At 42.9% G+C, this 24,456-nt stretch overlaps 3 protein-coding genes across 11 annotated transcripts in view; 2 read left to right on the forward strand and 1 right to left on the reverse strand.

Annotated features, from left to right (window-relative positions):
- The window catches only part of LOC110529304 (protein max), a 28,824-nt gene extending 19,674 nt beyond the window's left edge, over nucleotides 1-9,150 (reverse strand). For 3 of the 9 annotated variants that reach the window (XR_005052766.1, XM_036984646.1, XM_036984643.1), the window contains exons 1-2: nucleotides 8,903-9,143; nucleotides 8,545-8,571 (exon numbers count right to left, since the gene is read on the reverse strand). Coding sequence is in view for 8 of the 9 variants with exons in the window: in XM_036984646.1 (XP_036840541.1) it covers nucleotides 8,545-8,571; nucleotides 8,903-8,938 (63 nt within the window). In the remaining variant the exon portion in view is untranslated. Of the gene's footprint in view, nucleotides 1-8,544; nucleotides 8,572-8,902 lie in introns of all 9 variants that reach the window. The other 6 variants (XM_036984647.1, XM_036984644.1, XM_021611426.2 and 3 more) reach the window with 4 other exon arrangements.
- A 12,327-nt stretch (nucleotides 9,151-21,477) lies between these two features.
- LOC110529303 (sodium/bile acid cotransporter-like) overlaps nucleotides 21,478-24,456 on the forward strand; it is a 19,561-nt gene continuing 16,582 nt past the window's right edge. The window contains exon 1 of the mRNA XM_036984650.1: nucleotides 21,478-21,617. The gene's annotated coding sequence lies outside the window, so the exon portion shown is untranslated. The remainder of the gene's footprint in view (nucleotides 21,618-24,456) is intronic.
- On the forward strand, nucleotides 21,749-23,200 carry LOC118965596 (keratin-associated protein 10-9-like). Its single transcript, XM_036986821.1, has 3 exons — nucleotides 21,749-22,025; nucleotides 22,092-22,295; nucleotides 22,362-23,200. The coding sequence occupies exons 1-3, from the start codon at nucleotides 21,749-21,751 to the stop codon at nucleotides 23,198-23,200; spliced, it is 1,320 nt and encodes a 439-aa protein (XP_036842716.1).

A 24,456-nucleotide genomic window follows, 5' to 3' on the forward strand; every position in this document is an offset into this window, starting at 1 on the left:
GTGCCATCCGTTTTGTCACAAAAGCCCTGTATACTACCCACCACTGCGACCTGTATGCTCTCGTTGGCTGGTCCGCGCTACATATTTGTCGCCAAACCCACTGGTTACAGGTCATCTATAAGTCTTTGCTAGGTAAAGCTCCGCCTTATCTCAGCTCACTGGTCACCATAGCAACACCCAACCGTAGCATGCGCTGCAGCAGGTATATGTCACTGGTCACCCCCAAAGCCAACACCTCCTTCGGCCGCCTTTCCTTCCAGTTCTCTGCTGCCAATGACTGAAACTTACATCTCCCTCAGTAACTTTAAGCGTCAGCTGTCAGAGCAGCTTACCGGCCGCTGCAGCTGTACACAGCCCATCTGTAAATAGCCCATCCAACCAACTACCTACCTACCTCATCCCCATATTTGTTTTTGTGCTCTTTTGCACACCAGTATTTCTACTTGCACATATATCACTCGTGTAAGCCTATGTATTGCCGTACCTCCTTACTTCATTTGCAAACACTGTATACAGATGTTCTATTGTGTTATTGACTGTACGGTTGTTTATTCCATGTGTAACTCTGTTGTTGTTTGTGTCGCACTGCTTTGCCTTATCTTGGCCAGGTCGCAGTGAGAACTTGTTCTCAACTGGCCTACCTGGTTAAATAAAACATTTTTTAAGAAGAGGCTGAAATGGGCAAGACAAAATATTTATGTGCCTTTGAACGGGGTATGGTAGTAGGTGCCAGGGTACCGGTCTGTGTCAAGAACTCCAACGCAGCTGGGTTTTTCACACTCAACAGTTTCCCGTGTGTATCAAGAATGTTCCACCACCTAAAGGACATCCAGCCAACTTGACAACTGTGGGAAGTATTGGAGTCAACATGGGCCAGCATCCCTGTTGACACCTTAGAGTCCCATGCCCCAACGAATTGAAGCTGTTCTGACTCAATATTAGGAAGGTGATTTGAATGTTTAGTATACTTTGTATCCCTCATCATCTCAAATGTTTCCTTTATTCTGACAGGTGTGTAATGTGTGTATGTAGAGAGTTCGTTCGACACCTTGTACAGTCCACGCCCCGACAAATTGAGGCTGTTCTGAGGGCAGGGGGGGTATACTCCGTGTATAGTCTGTTGTTCTGAACACAAACCTACTAATTATCCCTGTGATCTGCAGTCTAGTGCCTACGCAAACAGTCTTCATCTCTCTATAGCCTAGACACAGAACAGACATCCTGTGGGGATCATCTACCTAAACAACTAGTGTTGTTGCACGTCTCTCTGTAGGCCTAGAGAGACCTACAACAACACAACGACACTCCTCCCTCCGGCCTCTCTCAGCCACTCCATACTGCTGCCAGGGCCTCAGTTGAATCATCTACCTAAACACAGTCTGAATCCCAAAATGGCACACTGTTCCCTATGTAGTACACTACTTTTGACCAGGGACAATAGGGCTCTGGTCAAAAGTAGTGCACTATCTAGGGAATATGGTTCCATTTGGGAAGCAAACAGTAATTTCATGTCTCTTTACACCTGACCAAGTCAGGCGTGTTAAACCCCTCCCAGTCAGGCGTGTTAAACCCCTCCCAGTCAGGCGTGTCTAGACTTGAGTTCATTAAGCTTTAGAATTCCACGATCATAGAGTTCTGATCGTGGAATTCCGAACGCATTATGCATCTATTATTTAGATGTGTCTACCGGGTCCACAGTGTGTCTGGATTCTCTTTTCCAGCGCTATATTCAAATGCCAGTATGCATTCTACAAAACTGTGGACAGGCAAAATATGATAAAACAACTGATGGAAGTAGCTAACTACTGTAGCGAACTAGCAAGGTAACCTCTGTAGCTAGCCAACAAGCTAGCCAGCCAACAAGCTAGCCAGCCAACAAGCTAGCAAGCCAACAAGCTAGCAAGCCAACAAGCCAGCAAGCCAACAAGCTAGCAAGCAACGCTAAAGGCACTGCAAACAGGTTAGCATAACTCTAGTAAAAAAAAAAACATCTTTATAAATATTAGCTAGCATTTAAGGCAAACACATTCCTCACACGCTAGTAAAGTATTTCCTCCAACGTTATAATATAAAGGGGCCTCTCGGTCCCAAAACATACATTTTATTGAGACTTGGGGGGGGGGTGGTCAGACAGATCTGAACACAATCGGACCACGAAGTGACTTTTGTGCGTCTAGACCAGTCTTTTCAAATGTCATCTTCGTATTCTGATAGCAGAAGCTGCATGTAAGTGTCAAGTGTAGACATGACCAAAGTCAGGCCTGTCAGACCCTCCCCGTCGGGCCTGTCAAACCCTCTCCGCCGGGCCTGTCAAACCCTCTCCGTCGGGCCTGTCAGACCCTCCCCGTCGGGCCTGTCAAACCCTCCCCGTCGGGCCTGTCAGACCCTCCCCGTCGGGCCTGTCAGACCCTCCCCGTCGGGCCTGTCAGACCCTCCCCGTCGGGCCTGTCAGACCCTCCCCGTCGGGCCTGTCAGACCCTCCCCGTCGGGCCTGTCAGACCCTCTCCGTCGGGCCTGTCAGACCCTCTCCGTCGGGCCTGTCAGACCCTCTCCGTCGGGCCTGTCAGACCCTCTCCGTCGGGCCTGTCAAACCCTCTCCGCCGGGCCTGTCAAACCCTCTCCGCCGGGCCTGTCAAACCCTCTCCGCCGGGCCTGTCAAACCCTCTCCGCCGGGCCTGTCAAACCCTCTACGCCGGGCCTGTCAAACCCTCTCCGTCGGGCCTGTCAGACCCTCCCCGCCGGGCCTGTCAAACCCTCCCCGTCGGGCCTGTCAAACCCTCTCCGCCGGGCCTGTCAGACCCTCCCCGTCGGGCCTGTCAAACCCTCTCCGCCGGGCCTGTCAAACCCTCTCCGCCGGGCCTGTCAAACCCTCTCCGCCGGGCCTGTCAAACCCTCTCCGCCGGGCCTGTCAAACCCTCTCCGTCGGGCCTGTCAAACCCTCTCCGCATCTATCACAAATAACTTTATTAGAGCATCAAACTTATTTTTTCCCCCTCTATATATAGTGGGCCCATTGATCGTTGCCGGTTCAAAGTTTAATGTGCGTAAAATAAACCCTCTCCTTCCACTGTAAACCCTCACAGCGTTTTCGCCTTCAGTTCAGATCATAGATTTACAAAAATGTCCACCTGCCCATCTCACATGACTAGGGATAGGCCCAGAGTAGAGCAGCCAATCACCTGCAGCAGCACTAGCAGTAGTTTAACTCGTTTCGGGCCAGGCAACAGTAGGTCCCACAAAAGGTTCCTGACTGACTCATTTATAATCCTATGCATCGTAACGAAACTAAAAAGGTACTAGCCAAATGTCAGATGCAAATGGCACCATGAAAGGTTACTAGAAAGGGTGTTGGTTTGGATCCAACTTGCCTGGAGTCGACAGGGTTAGGACAGTGACTGAGTAACATTACCATAGAAAGCCCCTTGAAAATCACCACCAACTCTCTCCGTGACAAGTTATTAGAGGAATGCATAAAGAGTCTGGGACTAACCCAGACTAGGTCCGGGATACAGCAGCTGTCCACTGCCCAATAGTTTGGCCTAGGGTCTGGATCATGTCGTTTTTACGTGTGGCTTTCAATGGTTTTCCCACGGTAGACTACGACAGAGCAGGTAAATGTTGAACTGGAGTGACAGAATGCACTGAGAAGTTACCGGTCCGTATGGGCCAGCGACCAACGAGATCCACTGGCACAGCACACGTTTACAGGCCCCGGGCCATCGTTAATATCATGCCCCTGTAAATGCATTAGGGCCTATAGAGAGCAACTGTAAAGTAGCTCAGGCTCCAAAATGGCTGCCGTAATAGCTGAACCCTGTACGATGATCCAGAGGTATCAGAAAGCAGTGTAATGCACGCTAGGCATTAGTTAACATTTCAAATGTTGTTATCTCGGACAATCTAATGACAACATTTTGCTTGATGTTGATGCATATCTATTGGGTTAAGACATTTCCAAATAGAGAGAAGAAAAGAGCATAGCATTTGGTTCATCAAATATCACCACATCATCTGATCATAAAACTCACAGAGGTCGCTTTTACCCCCTACCTACATGTAGATACTACCTCAATTACCTGGTACCCCTGCACATTGAATCTGTACCGGTACTCCTTGTATATAACCTTGTTATTGTGTTACTATTACCTATTTCTATATAGCAAATGTATTACTTTTTAAAACACTGCATTGATGGGAAAGGGCGTGTAATAGGTAATAATAATCCTGAATAGGCCTGGGCGGTATACCATATTTTATGACGTACTGATGCAGGGACCGGTTTGGGTTTTTACTTTACCTTCTATACCGGTATTTTAATGTTTGGTTTGTTAAATGTGATACACCAGGTGTAATGTCATTTTTTATAGTTTACTTTGCTACTCTACTAGAGTTCTCTCTCGCTCTGCTCTTTCTCTCCATACAACTTTCCACACAGACCTAGCCACGCTCCCTGTCACTCAAGGAGCGCATTTGATGTTCCTCGACCACGAGACACTTGCGCTCAGCCTGCATGGTCAATGCAGCACATACAACAATGTTGTTTTCACTTTGCTTCTTAATATAAATCCACTAGTGTTCTATAATGACACTAGTTTGTGTCTCTTACATCAGCAAACAGCTAGTTTGTCGTTTCTTAGCAAGTTGCCCTAAATCTTGTTAGCCTCTAATGCTAATAGCTAGCTAGCTAATAAATGTACTGAGTAAGAGCAAACGTAGCAAGCTAATACAGTCTGACAATACCAGTGATGGTGTAGACCTAAATCAGCATGTCGTTTGTGCAACAGTATCTTCTAAATCAGAGGAATATGCAAAGCAAGAATATGTTAGCTACACGAAGTAGCTAAGAGAAAACGTGCAATGTAGCCAAAGCTTATTGGGTCCCCTAGGAAACACTTTAGTTCCTACCCTGTCACAATAAGTCCTCCCTGGCATTTTAACTCGTCGTCATCTCAAACACTGTATTCAAAATGCCCACTATTATATTCTAACTATAGAATTAGAATAGTCATTCTATTGATTCCATGATTCCAACAGTTTGGCTCTAATTCACAAGTCAAATCTCAATTGCAACATTTAGTTAAAAATAAGTCCTAGATGATTTGCCCATATTGTGCAGCCCGACATGGCAGTGTGGAAATTCTCTCTACTGAGCAGTGGTGTAAAGTACTTAAGTAAAAATACTTCCAAGTACTACTTAAGTAGTTTTGTTGGGAGTATCTGTACTTTACGACTTTTATATTTGACAACTTTTACTTCACTACATTCCTAAAGAAAATAATGTATTTTTTTACTCCGTACATTTTCCCTGACACCCAAAAGTACTCGTTACATTTTGAATGATTAGCAGGACAGGAAAATGGTCCAATTCACGCACTTGTCAACCAGGGATGTTCTCTTATCTACTGCCTCTGATCTGGTGGACTCACTAAACAGAGAACATCCCTGGTCATAAAGCACCCTGGGATCACTACTCAAAGCACCCTGGGATCACTCCTCCCTACTCATAAAGCACCCTGGGATCACTCCTCCCTCCTCATAGAGCACCCTGGGATCACTCCTCCCTACTCATAAAGCACCCTGGGATCACTACTCATAAAGCACCCTGGGATCACTCCTCCCTACTCATAAAGCACCCTGGGATCTCTCCTCCTTACTCATAAAGCACCCTGGGATCACTCCTCCCTACTCATAAAGCACCCTGGGATCACTCCTCATAAAGCACCCTGGGATCACTCCTCCCTACTCATAAAGCACCCTGGGATCACTCCTCCCTACTCATAAAGCACCCTGGGATCACTCCTCCCTACTCATAAAGCACCCTGGGATCACTCCTCCCTACTCATAAAGCCCCCTGGGATCACTACTCATAAAGCACCCTGGGATCACTACTCATAAAGCACCCTGGGATCACTCACTACTCAAAGCAAATGTTGAACTTTTAGTACTCAAAAACAAAAAAATACCGTCTTTAAAAAAATATATTAAAAAAAATTAAATACTGTGATAATATTTTGGCCATATCGCCCAGTCCTAGCGCGCAAGTAAGCATTTCACGGTAAAGTCTACGCCTGTTGTAGTCAGCGCATGTGATGCTTCTCAATGGCTCGGTTTCAGATGATGCTAGTTAGCTTAGCTAGACCTATCACTTCCATTCCATTCTTACCTCAGAACATAAACATTACAGTGCCTTCAGAAACTATTCACACCCCTTGACTTTTTCCACATCTTGTAGTGTTACAGCCGGAAATTAAAATGAATTACATTTAGATTTTTTTGGGGGGCCACTGGCCTACACACAATCCCCTATAATTTCAGTGGAATTGTTTAAAAACACTTTTACAAATTTAAAGCTGAAATGTCTTGAGTCAATAAGTATTCAAACCGTTTGTAATGGCAAGCCTAAATAAAATTCAGTGACAGAAGTTGCATGGTCTTCCTGTTTCAACAAGGCACTAAAGTAATATTGCAAAAAATGTGGCAAAGCAATTCACTTTTTTGTTCTGAATGCAAAGTGTTATGTTTGGGACAAATCCAATACAACACATTACCGAGTACCACTCTCCATATTTTCATAGTGGTGGCCGCATCGTGTTATGGGTATGCTTGTCATCTGCTTGAAAATCTATGGCAAGACTTGGAAATGGTTGTCTAGCAATGATCCAACTTGACAGAGCTAAAAAGGATAATGAGCAAATATTGTACAAGCCGGGTGTGGAGATCTCTTAAGAGACTTAACCAGAAAGACCCACAGCTATAATCACTGCCACAGGTGATTCTAAAATGTATTGTGTGAATACTTATGCATTTCATTTTCAATACAATTGTGTGTAAAAACAACAACACATTTTTAAGTCCGGTTGTAACACAAAATGTGGAACAAGTCAAGAGATATGAATACTTAAGGTACATAATCTCCAGGTGCTGACTAAGTACAGCAATGGGCTGCGTCGCCATAGTGCTCTGGTCAAAAGTAAAATATATATATACACACACAGAATAGGGTGCTATTGGGGACGCAGGAGAGCAGACTACAGTAGTATAGTAGAGTAACTGCCTCCCGAGCTAACCCAGTGACACCCTGCAATGTAGCTTCAAAACTATGTTGTCTGTCTTGCGCTGCTCGCAACATCACTCAGGACAGACTCATGGTGCCAAACCCCCCCCCCCCCTTACACTACTATGCCCTGTTATGAGATCCAGTCCGTCCCACTTCCTAAAGATCTTCCTCAGCGACTAGGTGGGCCCCAATGGAGGAGGGGGGGGGGGGGGGGGGGTTGGGGTGTTAACATGGAGCGATTGTTTTATGGTTGCTTGAAAGTGATGTGCTAAACTCAGACCAATTGTTCTGATAGTCCAATCCTCAAACAGTCCTAAATGTAAGGGTAAGCTACATAATTGATTTGAATATCACATAGTAATTTGAAAATATTTGGAAATAAACCTAGCCAAATATGACAAAAGCCCTGCCTAAACTAGAAGTATATTTATTATTTTTGACATGACATTCTGCAGCTGAATGTTAATCAAGTCCATCAGAATCAGTCTGATAAAGACTGCCTCGCTGACAAGGGAAAAAACATGACGTACTGTTATAAAACAAAGTATGTCGTGCAGCGAGCCTGTGTTTATTTCGCCGGTATGCGACGCGGCTACGTCATGCCTTTAGCCTGCCAGCAGCCCGGTCAGTGGCCTGTCGAGTGAAGATGGCACTAATCACTAGCTCGCTGAAACAGACAGGAAAACATCTCCCTGCTCTCTCCCTTCCCGACGAGACGACGGCGTCATTTACTAAAACAGTTACTGAGCTGAAGCCGTAGCTAGCGTAATGAATTTCCATTTGAAAAGTATCGAATTTTATATTTAAAATTACAATAGTCACGTCACGATTAAAACACATGACCTAGAAGTGCATTTAGAAAAGACGCTTCTGGTCGAGAACGGTATTCCTAGGTTTGACTTTTTTTTACGCCGACTGTGGCTCGAGCTGTCTGCTGCGTTTTGCAGGAGGCTTTATTCTAAATATATAATAGATTTCGTGTCCCTCTAAATTCCTACGACCGCGTATTGGATGGGGGGATACCCTTCAATGCATGGATAAGATGATCTGTGCAAATGCAAACCTTGATGGATATATTGCATACATTATGTAAAGGGTAAATCATAGTTGTGACACGACAGTGCCAGCGCCTATAGAAACCCCCAGCGTTCAGCCAACTCCGTGTATTCTGTCTGCTAGTCACATCCTCCTTGTGTGCCGTGTCCTATTATTGAAGAGTGTGTGGCTAACTTTGCATGCTAGTAAACAACTACTAAGCTTGGTATCATTTTCGCTCACTAACTGCAGGAAACCCCTTCTGTTCAGCCACCCGCACCCATCCCTTGCCAAGTTTGTGTAAGGCAAAAAAAATATATATATATCATATACATTAGTTACCAGGACGAACATTATTTTTTTTAGCCAGATATTATCATGGCCTTAATTACAATACATTTGATAGAATTCCAATACATTTTTTTTTACATATTTAACACGTCATTACCCACCACATTGTGATATCTCGATGAGTCTTCCTGTAAAAAAGAAACAGAACAGAAAAGTACGATTGTAGCCACAATTCCATGTAGCTTGAGCCAGCCAACTTAGTTAGCAGTACACTGTAACCCAATTATTGCAGCAAACCCAATGCAAATAATATATATATTTATAACGCTAGCAAGTGAACATAATACATTTCTGAGCCAGAGCTACTAGCTGACCTATCTAGCTATTGTAGTTAACCTTTTAAAGGCTGTTGATCTTCTTGTGGATAACGTTAGTTCAACAGGCGTTTTAATTGATTACTAGCTAGCAAACTAACTACATACAGTAGCTAGTAAAGTAGCGAAATAAACATTTACTCACGTCGCTATCGACTTCGATATCATCGTTATCACTCATTCTTAGGTGAAACGGTGGATTTTAAATGAAAAGGGTAGCCTAGTTCACAACATGAAACAAACGCCTAACGATAAAGCAAATGCACAAACAGACTAAATAACGTTACTCTCCCTGCAGTCAATAACGAAAGAAACGAGCTTCAACGAACTATATTTATACGTGACTTGTCTACACCAACAGCAACCGTTTCACGACACGCCTGCGACGCTGGACGGGTGTGTAGGATTTGTAGTTTATTGTACGATAATAACAAACGACTCTCAAATATCAGTGAATTGTCTATTAACTACATTTCCCATAGGTAAAAAAAAATATGCCGCGCGTCAGAATAACGTCAACATAATTATATTTAACTCGCGGTGTACCCTGGGATGTGTAGTCTAGATAATAGCTGCGTCAGTGGGGCCGCGATTGAGACACGTGGATCGTTACAATAGTAAAAGAAAATCGGCCTATCTCATAACGTTCTTCTTTCTTTCTTTGTGACAAATGTTATACAAATGTTTAATAAGTATGAAAATGAGTATTACCACTAATACCCCTCTTTCCTCTACAGCCGTGCATTGCATTGCATCCATTAAAGAATGCTGATTGAATGAGTTTCAAAAATCAAGTTTTGAATATTTCCTTATTTGAAATTAATGTATTTTTCATTAAGATCAACTACACTCATTTCATTAAGGTCAACTACGGGTGCTTAGTAGAACCATACAGTGTTCTTTGGTTTGTCCCTAAAGGGGAACCCTTTTTGGTGCAGGGTAGAACCCCCTTAAAGAACCCCCTTGATATGGTTCTACCTAAAAACCCTCTACGTAGGGTTCTTCCTAGAACCGTGTATTAAGGGTTCTACCGAGAACCCTTTATCTTTGGAGAGTTCTTCCAAGAACTCTCTATAAACAGTTCCAACAGCCACACTAGCCTCTAAAATATATTTTTTATATTTTATTACATTACATATATTACAAGGCCTTTCTATGAGTGCCTAGTTATACACCTAACACAGTGGTGTTAGGAATCTCCTGGTTTACAGGCCACATCAGGCCTGCAAGTCACATTATGCTGCCTTGCAAAGTGATGTGTAATTCATATTGGAATGCTGCCAGAGTTAGGCTATCTAACAAGTGGAATTATTAATCACCTGCAACCTGCATTCAGAATTTTCCTGCAATAGAGCATGCTGGGAAATATTATATATGGGTCTATGTAGAACCCTTTTTGCCTTCTAAGGAATCCTTCTTGCGTTCCAAAGAATCATCAAAGAACCCTTTCTTTCAAAAAAAGTTCTTAGGATGTTAAAGCTTCTAGGTAGAACCCTAAGAATCCATGTCTTCCAAAAAGGGTTCTTCTGATCAAAACAGTTCTCGGTAGAACCCTATCCCTCTGCAAATAACCCTTTTGGAACCCTTTTTTCTAAGAGTGAATTCAACTCCCCTTCTCCATATAAAGTTTGTGGGGGGCATCCCTGCCACTGAGCGAATAGGCTTTTGTTTTCTCTCTACAAATTGTGCTATAGATAAAGACCTTACACAGTGGATTATTTCAGCTGCTACAATAGTGGATCAGCAAACCTGTAAAAACAAGCAGCGGGAGACAGTACCCATTCCCCAGCAGGTCAGGAGGGCAGCTGCCGATGACACCCCGACCAAGTGGTGTAGCGTTCTAAGTGCTAGAGGTGCCATTACAGACCCTGGTTCGATTCCAGGCTGTATCACAAACGGCCATGATTGGGAGTCCCATAGGGCGGTGCACAATTGGCCCAGCGTCGTCCGGGTTAGGGTTTGGCCCGTGCAGGCTGTCATTATAAATAAGAATTTGTTCTTAACTGACTTGCTTCGATAAATTTAAAAAAACACGTACACACCCGCAGTGGCCTCCCTCTCTCCTTAACCCTGTCCCACAGCGGCAGCGGCGTACATAAGGCTGTGGACTAAACAGGGTCACCCAGTTAGAGGGCCATAGCGGCGTGACAGTAGAGCCAATTTAGAGGGATGACAACACAAAAAGGTCATAATAATGCATTTAGGCAATGCTGCAGGAACTACTCTACACCTGCATCCCAAATGAAACCAAAGGGCTTCTGGCAACAAAAAAATAATGCACTGTCTAGGGAATAGGGTACAATTTGGGACTCAGGCGATCTTCCTCTGTTCTGTATGTACCACACCAGGGGGAGGAAGAGGGCTAGGGGGACATGTGCGATTCTTGACAGGAGGAGCACGTTCGTTTACAAAATGTAGTTGTTCAGCTATCTTTATTTTTTTATTTTTTATGATTTGAGTGTTGTTCCATAGTTCAGTACTGAATATAACAGCTGTAGTCCAGTACTGAATATAACAGCTGTAGTTCAGTACTGAATATAACAGCTGTAGTTCAGTACTGAATATAACAGCTGTAGTTCAGTACTGAATATAACAGCTGTAGTTCTGTACTGAATATAACAGCTGTAGTTCAGTACTGAATATAACAGCTGTAGTTCAGTACTGAATATAACAGCTGTAGTTCAGTACTGAATATAACAGCTGTAGTTCAGTACTGAATATAACAGCTGTAGTTCAGTACTGAATATAACAGCTGTAGTTCTGTACTGAATATAACAGCTGTAGTTCAGTACTGAATATAACAGCTGTAGTTCAGTACTGAATATAACAGCTGTAGTTCAGTACTGAATATAACAGCTGTAGTTCAGTACTGAATATAACAGCTGTAGTTCAGTACTGAATATAACAGCTGTAGTTCAGTACTGAATATAACAGCTGTAGTCCAGTACTGAATATAACAGCTGTAGTTCAGTACTGAATATAACAGCTGTAGTTCTGTACTGAATATAACAGCTGTAGTTCAGGACTGAATATAACAGCTGTAGTTCAGTACTGAATATAACAGCTGTGGTTCAGTACTGAATATAACAGTTGTAGTTCTGTACTGAATATAACAGCTGTAGTCCAGTACTGAATATAACAGCTGTAGTTCAGTACTGAATATAACAGCTGTAGTTCAGTACTGAATATAACAGCTGTAGTTCTGTACTGAATATAACAGCTGTAGTTCAGTACTGAATATAACAGCTGTAGTTCAGTACTGAATATAACAGCTGTAGTTCAGTACTGAATATAACAGCTGTAGTTCAGTACTGAATATAACAGCTGTAGTTCTGTACTGAATATAACAGCTGTAGTTCAGTACTGAATATTTATATACTAATACTACTGTTTACATCTTTTTGTTGTTGTCTGTAATCAGGGTATTAAACACTAGATGGTGCTACAATCAGGGTAGTAAACACTAGATGGTGCTACAATCAGGGTAGTAAACACTAGATGGTGCTACAATCAGGGTATTAAACACTAGATGGTGCTACAATCAGGGTAGTAAACACTAGATGGTGCTACAATCAGGGTATTAAACACTAGATGGTGCTACAATCAGGGTAGTAAACACTAGATGGTGCTACAATCAGGGTATTAAACACTAGATGGTGCTACAATCAGGGTAGTAAACACTAGATGGTGCTACAATCAGGGTAGTAAACACTAGATGGTGCTACAATCAGGGTATTAAACACTAGATGGTGCTACAATCAGGGTAGTAAACACTAGATGGTGCTACAATCAGGGTAGTAAACACTAGATGGTGCTACAATCAGGGTATTAAACACTAGATGGTGCTACAATCAGGGTAGTAAACACTAGATGGTGCTACAATCAGGGTATTAATAGATGGTGCTACAATCAGGGTAGTAAACACTAGATGGTGCTACAATCAGGGTATTAGTAGATGGTGCTACAATCAGGGTAGTAAACACTAGATGGTGATACAATCAGGGTATTAAACACTAGATGGTGCTACAATCAGGGTAGTAAACACTAGATGGTGCTACAATCAGGGTAGTAAACACTAGATGGTGCTACAATCAGGGTAGTAAACACTAGATGGTGCTACAATCTGGGTATTAAACACTAGATGGTGCTACAATCTGGGTATTAAACACTAGATGGTGCTACAATCAGGGTATTAAACACTAGATGGTGCTACAATCAGGGTAGTAAACACTAGATGGTGCTACAATCTGGGTATTAAACACTAGATGGTGCTACAATCAGGGTAGTAATAGATGGTGCTACAATCAGGGTATTAAACACTAGATGGTGCTACAATCAGGGTAGTAAACACTAGATGGTGCTACAATCAGGGTAGTAATAGATGGTGCTACAATCAGGGTAGTAAACACTAGATGGTGCTACAATCAGGGTATTAAACACTAGATGGTGCTACAATCAGGGTAGTAATAGATGGTGCTACAATCAGGGTAGTAAACACTAGATGGTGCTACAATCAGGGTATTAATAGATGGTGCCACAATCAGGGTATTAAACACTAGATGGTGCTACAATCAGGGTAGTAATAGATGGTGCTACAATCTGGGTATTAAACACTAGATGGTGCTACAATCAGGGTATTAAATACTAGATGGTGCTACAATATGGGTATTAAACACTAGATGGTGGTACAATCAGGGTATTAAATACTAGATGGTGCTACAATATGGGTATTAAACACTAGATGGTGCTACAATCAGGGTAGTAAACACTAGATGGTGCTACAATCAGGGTATTAAATACTAGATGGTGCTACAATATGGGTATTAAACACTAGATGGTGGTACAATCAGGGTATTAAATACTAGATGGTGCTACAATATGGGTATTAAACACTAGATGGTGCTACAATCAGGGTATTAAACACTAGATGGTGGTACAATCAGGGTATTAAATACTAGATGGTGCTACAATATGGGTATTAAACACTAGATGGTGCTACAATCTGGGTATTAAACACTAGATGGTGCTACAATCAGGGTATTAAACACTAGATGGTGCTACAATCTGGGTAGTAAAGACTAGATGGTGCTACAATCAGGGTAGTAAACACTAGATGGTGCTACAATCAGGGTAGTAAAGACTAGATGGTGCTACAATCAGGGTAGTAAACACTAGATGGTGCTACAATCAGGGTAGTAAACACTAGATGGTGCTACAATCAGGGTAGTAAAGACTAGATGGTGCTACAATCAGGGTATTAAACACTAGATGGTGCTACAATCAGGGTATTAAATACTAGATGGTGCTACAATATGGGTATTAAACACTAGATGGTGGTACAATCAGGGTATTAAATACTAGATGGTGCTACAATATGGGTATTAAACACTAGATGGTGCTACAATCAGGGTATTAAATACTAGATGGTGCTACAATATGGGTATTAAACACTAGATGGTGGTACAATCAGGGTATTAAATACTAGATGGTGCTACAATCTGGGTATTAAACACTAGATGGTGCTACAATCAGGGTATTAAATACTAGATGGTGCTACAATATGGGTATTAAACACTAGATGGTGGTACAATCAGGGTATTAAATACTAGATGGTGCTACAATATGGGTATTAAACACTAGATGGTGCTACAATCAGGGTAGTAAACACTAGATGGTGCTACAATCAGGGTATTAAATACTAGATGGTGCTACAATATGGGTATTAAACACTAGATGGTGGTACAATCAGGGTATTAAATACTAGATGGTGCTACAATATGGGTATTAAACACTAGATGGTGCTACAATCAGGGTATTAAACACTAGATGGTGGTACAATCAGGGTATTAAATACTAGATGGTGCTACAATATGGGTATTAAATACTAGATGGTGCTACAATCAGGGTATTAAACACTAGATGGTGCTACAATCTGGGTAGTAAAGACTAGATGGTGCTACAATCAGGGTAGTAAACACTAGATGGTGCTACAATCAGGGTAGTAAAGACTAGATGGTGCTACAATCAGGGTAGTAAACACTAGATGGTGCTACAATCAGGGTAGTAAACACTAGATGGTGCTACAATCAGGGTAGTAAAGACTAGATGGTGCTACAATCAGGGTAGTAAACACTAGATGGTGCTACAATCAGGGTATTAAACACTAGATGGTGCTACAATCAGGGTAGTAAAGACTAGATGGTGCTACAATCAGGGTAGTAAACACTAGATGGTGCTACAATCTGGGTATTAAACACTAGATGGTGGTACAATCTGGGTATTAAACACTAGATGGTGCTACAATCAGGGTATTAAACACTAGATGGTGCTACAATCAGGGTATTAAACACTAGATGGTGCTACAATCAGGGTATTAATAGATGGTGCTACAATCAGGGTAGTAAACACTAGATGGTGCTACAATCAGGGTATTAAACACTAGATGGTGCTACAATCAGGGTAGTAAACACTAGATGGTGCTACAATCAGGGTATTAAACACTGGATGGTGCTACAATCAGGGTATTAAACACTAGATGGTGCTACAATCAGGGTATTAATAGATGGTGCTACAATCAGGGTATTAAACACTAGATGGTGCTACAATCAGGGTAGTAAACACTAGATGGTGCTACAATCAGGGTATTAAACACTGGATGGTGCTACAATCAGGGTAGTAAACACTAGATGGTGCTACAATCAGGGTATTAAATACTAGATGGTGCTACAATCTGGGTATTAAACACTAGATGGTGCTACAATCAGGGTAGTAAACACTAGATGGTGCTACAATCAGGGTAGTAAACACTAGATGGTGCTACAATCAGGGTATTAAACACTAGATGGTGCTACAATCAGGGTAGTAAACACTAGATGGTGCTACAATCAGGGTATTAAACACTAGATGGTGCTACAATCAGGGTATTAAACACTGGATGGTGCTACAATCAGGGTAGTAAACACTAGATGGTGCTACAATCAGGGTATTAAATACTAGATGGTGCTACAATCTGGGTATTAAACACTAGATGGTGCTACAATCAGGGTAGTAAACACTAGATGGTGCTACAATCAGGGTAGTAAACACTAGATGGTGCTACAATCTGGGTATTAAACACTAGATGGTGCTACAATCTGGGTATTAAACACTAGATGGTGCTACAATCAGGGTATTAAACACTAGATGGTGCTACAATCAGGGTATTAATAGATGGTGCTACAATCAGGGTAGTAAACACTAGATGGTGCCACAATCAGGGTATTAAACACTAGATGGTGCTACAATCTGGGTATTAAACACTAGATGGTGCTACAATCAGGGTAGTAAACACTAGATGGTGCTACAATCAGGGTATTAAACACTAGATGGTGCTACAATCAGGGTATTAAACACTAGATGGTGCTACAATCAGGGTAGTAAACACTAGATGGTGCTACAATCAGGGTATTAAACACTAGATGGTGCTACAATCAGGGTATTAATAGATGGTGCTACAATCAGGGTATTAATAGATGGTGCTACAATCAGGGTATTAAACACTAGATGGTGCTACAATCAGGGTAGTAAACACTAGATGGTGCTACAATCAGGGTATTAATAGATGGTGCTACAATCAGGGTATTAAACACTAGATGGTGCTACAATCAGGGTATTAAACACTAGATGGTGCTACAATCAGGGTAGTAAACACTAGATGGTGCTACAATCAGGGTATTAATAGATGGTGCTACAATCAGGGTATTAAACACTAGATGGTGCTACAATCAGGGTATTAATAGATGGTGCTACAATCAGGGTAGTAAACACATCACAACTTTCAAGGTCAACACACTGTAGCAACCGTAACCTTGCACATAAAGAGCATCAAATGGTTTGGATCTCTTGGTGTAACAGCTAAGGTTTGACAGTTGACAGTTGACAGTTTGCAAGGTCCTAGGTTTAAGGCCGAGTTGGGATAATCACCATACCTCTCTACAACACCTCAACACACTTCAATACTACACTACACTACAATACTACACTACAATACTACACAGCAATACTACACTATACTACACTACAATACTACACTACAGTACTACACTGCAATACTATACCACACCACACTACACTACAATACTACACTGCAATACTACACTACAATGCTACACGGCAATACTACACTATATTACACTACACCACTACACAACAATACTATACTACACTACGCTACAATACTGCAATACACTACAATACTACACTATACTACACTAAACTACCATACTATACTACACTGCAATACTTCACTACAATGTGGTAATACACTGCCCTACAATACTGCACTATACTACAATACTACAATACACTACTGTACTACACTACAACACTACACTATACAACACGGTCACACTATGTTATACTACACCACAATACTACACTACACTGCAATACTACACTACAATACTACACTAAACTACAGTAAAACACTGCACTGCAGTGCTACACTACAATACTACATTATACTACAATACTACATTATACTACAATACTACATTATACTACAATACTACACTGCAATACTGCGCTACATTACAGTAATACACTGCACTACAATACCACACTACATTACTACACTACAATACTACACTACAATACAATACTACACTACAAATAACCTCTCCCTCAATGTCAACAAAATTAAGGAGCTGATCGTGGATTTCCGGAAACAGCAGAGAGAACACGCCCCTATCCACATCAACGGGACCGCAGCGGAGAAGGTTAAAAGCTTCAAGTTCCTCGGCGTACACATCACTGATAATCTGAAATGGTCCACCCACACAGACCCCTGCCCTCTGAGCACAGCTTGGCCTTGTACAGGAGGTGTCAACTTTGAGTAATTTTTCAAGTTTGTTTCACAAATCTCTCCTATGCAACAGGCTAAATCACCACCTGGTATGGCAACTGCACTGCCCTCAACCGCAGTGAGATGGTGGTGCGGTCTGCCCAACACATCACCGGAAGCACTACCTGCCCTCAAGGACATCAACCAAATCAAATCAAATCAAATTGTATTGATCACATTACACATGGTTAGCAGATGTTATTGCGAGAGTAGTGAAATGCTTGTGCTTCTAGTTCCAACAGTGCATCAATATCTAACAAATAATCTAACAATTCCACAACAAGTACCTAATACACACACATCTAAGTGAAGGAATGGAATGAAAATATATAAATATAAATATATGGATGAGCAATGACAGAGCGGTATAGGCAAGATGCAATAGATGGTCTAAAATACAGTATATACATATGAGATGAGTAATGCAAGATATGTAAACATTATTAAAGTGACTAGTGATTTCAAGTCTGTATGTAGTCAGCAGCCTCTCTGTGCTAGTAACAGTCTGATGGCCTTGAGATAGAATCTGTTTTTCAGTCTCCCGGTCCCTTCTTTGATGCACCTGTACTGACCTCGCCTTCATGATGATAGCGGGGTGAACAGGCCGTGGCTCGGGTGATTGATGTCCTTGACGATCTTTTTGGCCTTCCTGTGACATCGGGTGCTGTAGGTGTCATGGAGGGCCAGGTAGTTCGCCCCCGGTTATGCGTTGGGCAGACCCCACCACCCTCTGGAGAGCCTTACGGTTGTGGGTGGTGCAGTTGCCGTACCAGGCGGTTATACAGACCAACAGGATGCTCTCAATTGTGCATCTGTTAAAGTTTGTGAGGGTTTTAGGTGACAAGCCAAATCTCTTCAGCCTCCTGAGATTGAAGAGGCGCTGTTGTGCCTTTTTCACCACACTCTGTGTGGCTGGACCATTTCAGTTGGTCCGTGATGTGTACGCCGAGGAACTTCAACTTTCCACCTTCTCCACTGCTGTCCCTTCGATGTGGATAGGGGGGTGCTCCCTCTGCTGTTTCCTGAAGTCCACGATCATCTCCTTTGTTTTTTTGACGTTGAGTGAGAGGTTGTTTTCCTGACACCCCACTCCGAGTACCTTCACCTCCTCCTTGTAGGCTGTCTTGTCGTTGTTGGTAATCAAGCCTACCACTGTTGTGTCGTCTGCAAACTTCATGATTGAGTTGGAGGCGTGCATGACCACGCAGTCATGGGTGAACAGGGAGTACAGGAGGGGGCTGAGCAAGCACCCTTGTGGGGCCCCAGTGTTGAGGATCAGCGGAGTGGAGATGTTGTTTCCTACCTTCACCACCTGGGGGTGGCCTGTCAGGAAGTCCAGAACCAATTGCACAGGGCCTCAAGCTTAATGATGAGCTTGGAGGGTAATATGGTGTTGAATGTGAGCTGGTGTTGAGCTACAGTCAACGAACAGCATTCATACACCACCCGATGTCACAGGCCTGACACTCAACGTCAACAAAACAAAGGAGATGATCGTCACCATCAGGAAACAGCAGAGGGAGTACCCCCCTATCCACATCGACGGGACAGTAGTGGAGAGGGTAGTAAGTTTTAAGTTCCTCTGCGTACACATCACGGACAAACTGAACTGGTCCACCCACACAGACAGCGTCGTGAAGAAGGCGCAGCAGCACCTCTTCAACCTCAGGAGGCTCAGGAGGCTGAAGAAATTTGGCTTGTCACCAAAAGCACTCACAAACTTCTACAGATGCGCAATTGAGAGCATCCTGTCGGGCTGTATCACCGCCTGGTACGGCAACTGCTCCGCCCACAACTGTAAGGCTCTCCAGAGGGTAGTGAGGTCTGCACAACGCATCACCGGGGGCAAACTACCTTCCCTCCAGGACACCTACAGCACACGATGTCACAGGAAGGCCAAAAAGATCATCAAGGACAACAACCACCCGAGCCACTGCCTGTTCACCCCGCTATCATCCAGAAGGCGAGGTCAGTACAGGTGCATCAAAGCTGGGATCGAGAGACTGAAAAACAGCTTCTATCTCAAGGCCATCAGACTGTTAAACAGCTGTTAAATCACTAACCCTGCACCTTAGACACTGCTGCCGTAAATACATAGACATGGAGTCACTGGTCACTTTAATAATGGATCACTAGTCACTTTAATCATGTTTACATACTGCTTTACTCCTCTCATATTTACACTACCGTTCAGAAGTTTGGGGTCACTTAGAAATGTCCTTGTTTTTTTAAAGAAAAGCACATTTTTGTCCATTAAAATAACATCAAATTGATCAGAAATACAGAGTACACATTGTTAACGTTGTAAATGACTATTGTAGCTGGAAACTGATGATTTTGCATGGAATATCTACATAGGGCCATTATCAGCAACCATCACTCCTGTGTTCCAATGGCACGTTGTGTTAGCTAATCCAAGTTTATCGTTTTTAAAGGCTAATTGATCATTATAAAACCCTTTTGCAATTATGTTAGCACAGCTGAAAACTGTTGTCCTGATTAGAATCATTAACACTGGCCTTCTTTAGACTAGTTGAGTATCTGGAGCATCAGCATTTGTGTGTTCGATTACAGGCTCAAAATGGCCAGAAACAAAGAACTTTCTTCTGAAACTCATCAGTCTATTCTTGTTCTGAGAAATGATGGCTATTCTATGCGAGAAATTGCCAAGAAACTGAAGATCTCGTGCAACGCTGTATAATACTCCCTTCACAGAACAGCGCAAACTGGCTCTAACCAGAATAGAAAGAGGAGTGGGAGGCCCCGGTGCACAACTGAGCAAGTGGACAAGTACATTAAAGTGTCTAGATTGAGAGACAGACACCTCACAAGTCCTCAACTGGCAGCTTCATTAACTATTACCCACAAAACACCAGTCTCAACGTCAACAGTGAAGAGGCGACACCGGGATGCTGGCCTTCTATTTTGATTTTAATAGACAAAAAAATAGATTTTCTTTCAAAAACAAGGACATTTCTAACTTTTGAACGGTAGTGTGTATACTGTATTCTATTCTACTGTATTTTAGTCAATGCCACTCCGACATTGCTTATCCTAATATGTATTTCACGTTTAGATTTGTGTGTATTGTTGTGAATTGTTAGATATTACTGCAGCTAGGAACACAAGCATTTCGCTACACCCGCAATAACATCTGCTAAATATGTGTATGTGACCAATAACATTGAATTTGATTTGAATATTGCACTGCACTACAATACAAAACTACACCATACCACAATACTACACTACAATACTACACTGCACTACAATACTAGACTACACCATACCACAATACTGCACTACAATACTACACTACACTACAATACTGCCCTAAACAACAATACTACATTACAATATAATACTACACGGCACTACAATATTGCACTAAAATACTAGACTACAATACTAAACTACAATACTAAACTGCACTAAAATACTACACTGCACTACCATACTACACTACACGACAACAATACTGCGATAAACTACAATACTACACTACACTACAATAGTACACTGTACTACAATATGTTTTCCATTTGAGGATTTATTAAACACACACACACACACACACACACACACACACACACCTGACTTGCCCTGTGTGTGTGTGTGTGTGTGTGTGTGTGTGTGTGTGTGTGTGTGTGTGTGTGTGTGTGTGTGTGTGTGTGTGTGTGTGTGTGTGTGTGTGTGTGTGTGTGTGTGTGTGTGTGTGTGTGAGAAAGGATCTGATATCCATTGCAGGAGGGAGACAGCAGAGATAAGAGGAACAGGTGAGGGGAGGAGGACATCATACTCCCCGTCCAGAAGACCGCTTCGCAGACAGATATTTACCACTCTCACTCTGGCAATAATTAGCCACATTAGAACAAGAATACACTTTAAAGGCTGTGGCCACGCAGAAGGACTTCATTTGGCAACACAGAAACCACAGACAGGAAAGACCACAGAAGGAATATCCACCTTCTCCTAAAAGGTAAGACAAGACCCTAAATATGGTCTTAATTGTTATAACGTTGTATTAGAATATTTAGTAGGACTTAATTAGACTCAGTTAGACTCATAATTTCACTACATTTTCAGAGTAGAAATACAGTGTAGTGTGAAATGTGTGGTAAAGAGGCCGACTGTGAAGAGGCCCACCGTAAAGAGGCCCACCGTAAAGAGGCCCACTGTGAAGAGGCCGACTGTGAAGAGGCCCACCGTAAAGAGGTCAACTGTAAAGAGGCCCACTGTGAAGAGGCCGACTGTGAAGAGGCCCACCGTAAAGAGGTCCACTGTAAAGAGAAGCACTGTAAAGAGAACCACTGTGAAGAGGCCCACCGTAAAGAGGTCCCCTGTAAAGAGAACCACTGTAAAGAGAACCACTGTGAAGAGGCCCACCGTAAATAGGTCCACTGTGAAGAGGCCCACCGTAAAGAGGCCGACTGTGAAGTGTCCCACCGTAAAGAGACCCACTGTAAAGAGGCCCACTGTGAAGAGGCCGACTGTGAAGACGCCCACTGTAAAGAGAACCACTGTAAAGAGGCCCACTGTGAAGGGGTCCACTGTAAAGAGAAGCACTGTAAAGAGAACCACTGTGAAGAGGCCCACCGTAAAGAGGTCCCCTGTAAAGAGAACCACTGTAAAGAGAACCACTGTGAAGAGGCCCACCGTAAATAGGTCCACTGTGAAGAGGCCCACCGTAAAGAGGCCGACTGTGAAGTGTCCCACCGTAAAGAGACCCACTGTAAAGAGGCCCACTGTGAAGAGGCCGACTGTGAAGACGCCCACTGTAAAGAGAACCACTGTAAAGAGGCCCACTGTGAAGGGGTCCATTGTGAAGAGGCCCACTGTAAAGAGGCCCACTGTGAAGAGGTTCACTGTGAAGAGGCCCACTGTAAAGAGGCCCACTGTGAAGAGGTCCACTGTAAAGAGGTCCACTGTGAAGAGGCCGACTGTGAAGACGCCCACTGTAAAGAGAACCACTGTAAAGAGGCCCACTGTGAAGGGGTCCATTGTGAAGAGGCCCACTGTAAAGAGGCCCACTGTGAAGAGGTTCACTGTGAAGAGGCCCACTGTAAAGAGGCCCACTGTGAAGAGGTCCACTGTAAAGAGGTCCACTGTGAAGAGGCCCACTGTAAAGAGGTCCACTGTGAAGTGGCCCACTGTAAAGAGGTCCACTGTGAAGAGGCCCACTGTAAAAAGGTCCACTGTGAAGAGGCCCACTGTAAAGAGGTCCACTGTGAAGAGGCCCACTGTAAAGAGGTCCATTGTGAAGAGGCCCACTGTAAAGATAACCACTGTAAAGATGTCCACTGTAAAGAGAACCACTGTAAGGAGGCCCACTGTGAAGAGGCCCACTGTGAAGAGGTCCACTGTGAAGGGGCCACTGTGAAGAGGCCCACTGTAAAGAGGCTCACTGTGAAGAGGCTCACTGTGAAGAGGCCCTCTGTGAAGTGGCCCACTGTGAAGAGACCCCCTGTGAAGAGGCCCACTGTGAAGTGGCCCACTGTGAAGAGCCCATTCATGACAGTGTCCTACTCTCACTTTAGAATTGCACACCTAGAACACAGCTAAAATGAGGTTTGATATCTGGAGGGATGATCATATACCATGGCCATACACCATGGACCATACACCATGACCATACACCATGGACCATACACCATGACCATATACCATGACCATATACCATGACCACATACCATGACCATATACCATGACCATATACCATGACCATATACCATGACCACATACCATGACCATATACCATGATCATATACCATGACCATATACCATGACCACATACCATGACCATATACCATGACCATACACCATGCCCATATACCATGACCATATACCATGACCACATACCATGACCATATACCATGACCATACACCATGACCATATACCATGACCATACACCATGCCCATATACCATGACCATATACCATGACCACATACCATGACCATATACCATGACCATACACCATGACCATATACCATGACCATACACCATGCCCATATACCATGACCATATACCATATACCATGACCATATACCATGACCACATACCATATACCATGATCATATACCATGACCACATACCATGAACATATACCATGACCATATACCATGACTATACACCTTGACCATACACCATGACCATACACCATGACCATATACCATGGCCATATACCATGACCATACACCATGACCATATACCATGACCACATACCATGACCATATACCATGATCATATACAATGACCATATACCATTACCATTGCCAAATACCATGATCATATACAATGACCATATACCATGATCGTATACCATGACCATATACCATGACCATATACCATGATCATACACCATGATCATATACCATGACCATATACCATGATCATACACCATGATCATATACCATTACCATATACCATGCTCACATACCATGATCATACACCATGATCATATACCATTACCATACACCATTACCATATACCATGATCATACACCATATACCAGATACCATGATCACATACCATGACCATATACCATGATCATATACCATGATCATGTACCATATACCATGCATGCAAATGAACGTAGCTCCTGCCAACTGCTCCCTATGTAAAGAATCGTTCTAAAGCATCCAATAGCTTCTTCCTTTAACCGTTGATTACTTTTTATCACTCGAACACACCTGCACATGACCATATACAATGACCATATACCATGACCATATACCATGACCATATACCATGACCATATACCATGGCCATATACCATGGCCATATACCATGACCATATACCATATACCATGATCATAT

The sequence above is a fragment of the Oncorhynchus mykiss genome, chromosome 8 (assembly GCF_013265735.2).
Source record: "Oncorhynchus mykiss isolate Arlee chromosome 8, USDA_OmykA_1.1, whole genome shotgun sequence".
In the NCBI taxonomy this organism is placed as follows: Eukaryota; Metazoa; Chordata; class Actinopteri; order Salmoniformes; family Salmonidae; genus Oncorhynchus; species Oncorhynchus mykiss.

What these genes read in the sequence shown, in the direction of transcription:
- LOC118965596 (XM_036986821.1), top strand. Translation starts at nt 21,749, where the DNA reads ATGTGTGGTAAAGAGGCCGACTGTGAAGAGGCCCACCGTAAAGAGGCC. An exon ending in CCACTGTGAAGAGGCCCACC is followed by an intron (nt 22,026 to 22,091) that starts GTAAATAGGTCC and finishes CCCACCGTAAAG; the next exon opens with AGACCCACTGTAAAGAGGCC. An exon ending in CCACTGTGAAGAGGCCCACC is followed by an intron (nt 22,296 to 22,361) that starts GTAAATAGGTCC and finishes CCCACCGTAAAG; the next exon opens with AGACCCACTGTAAAGAGGCC.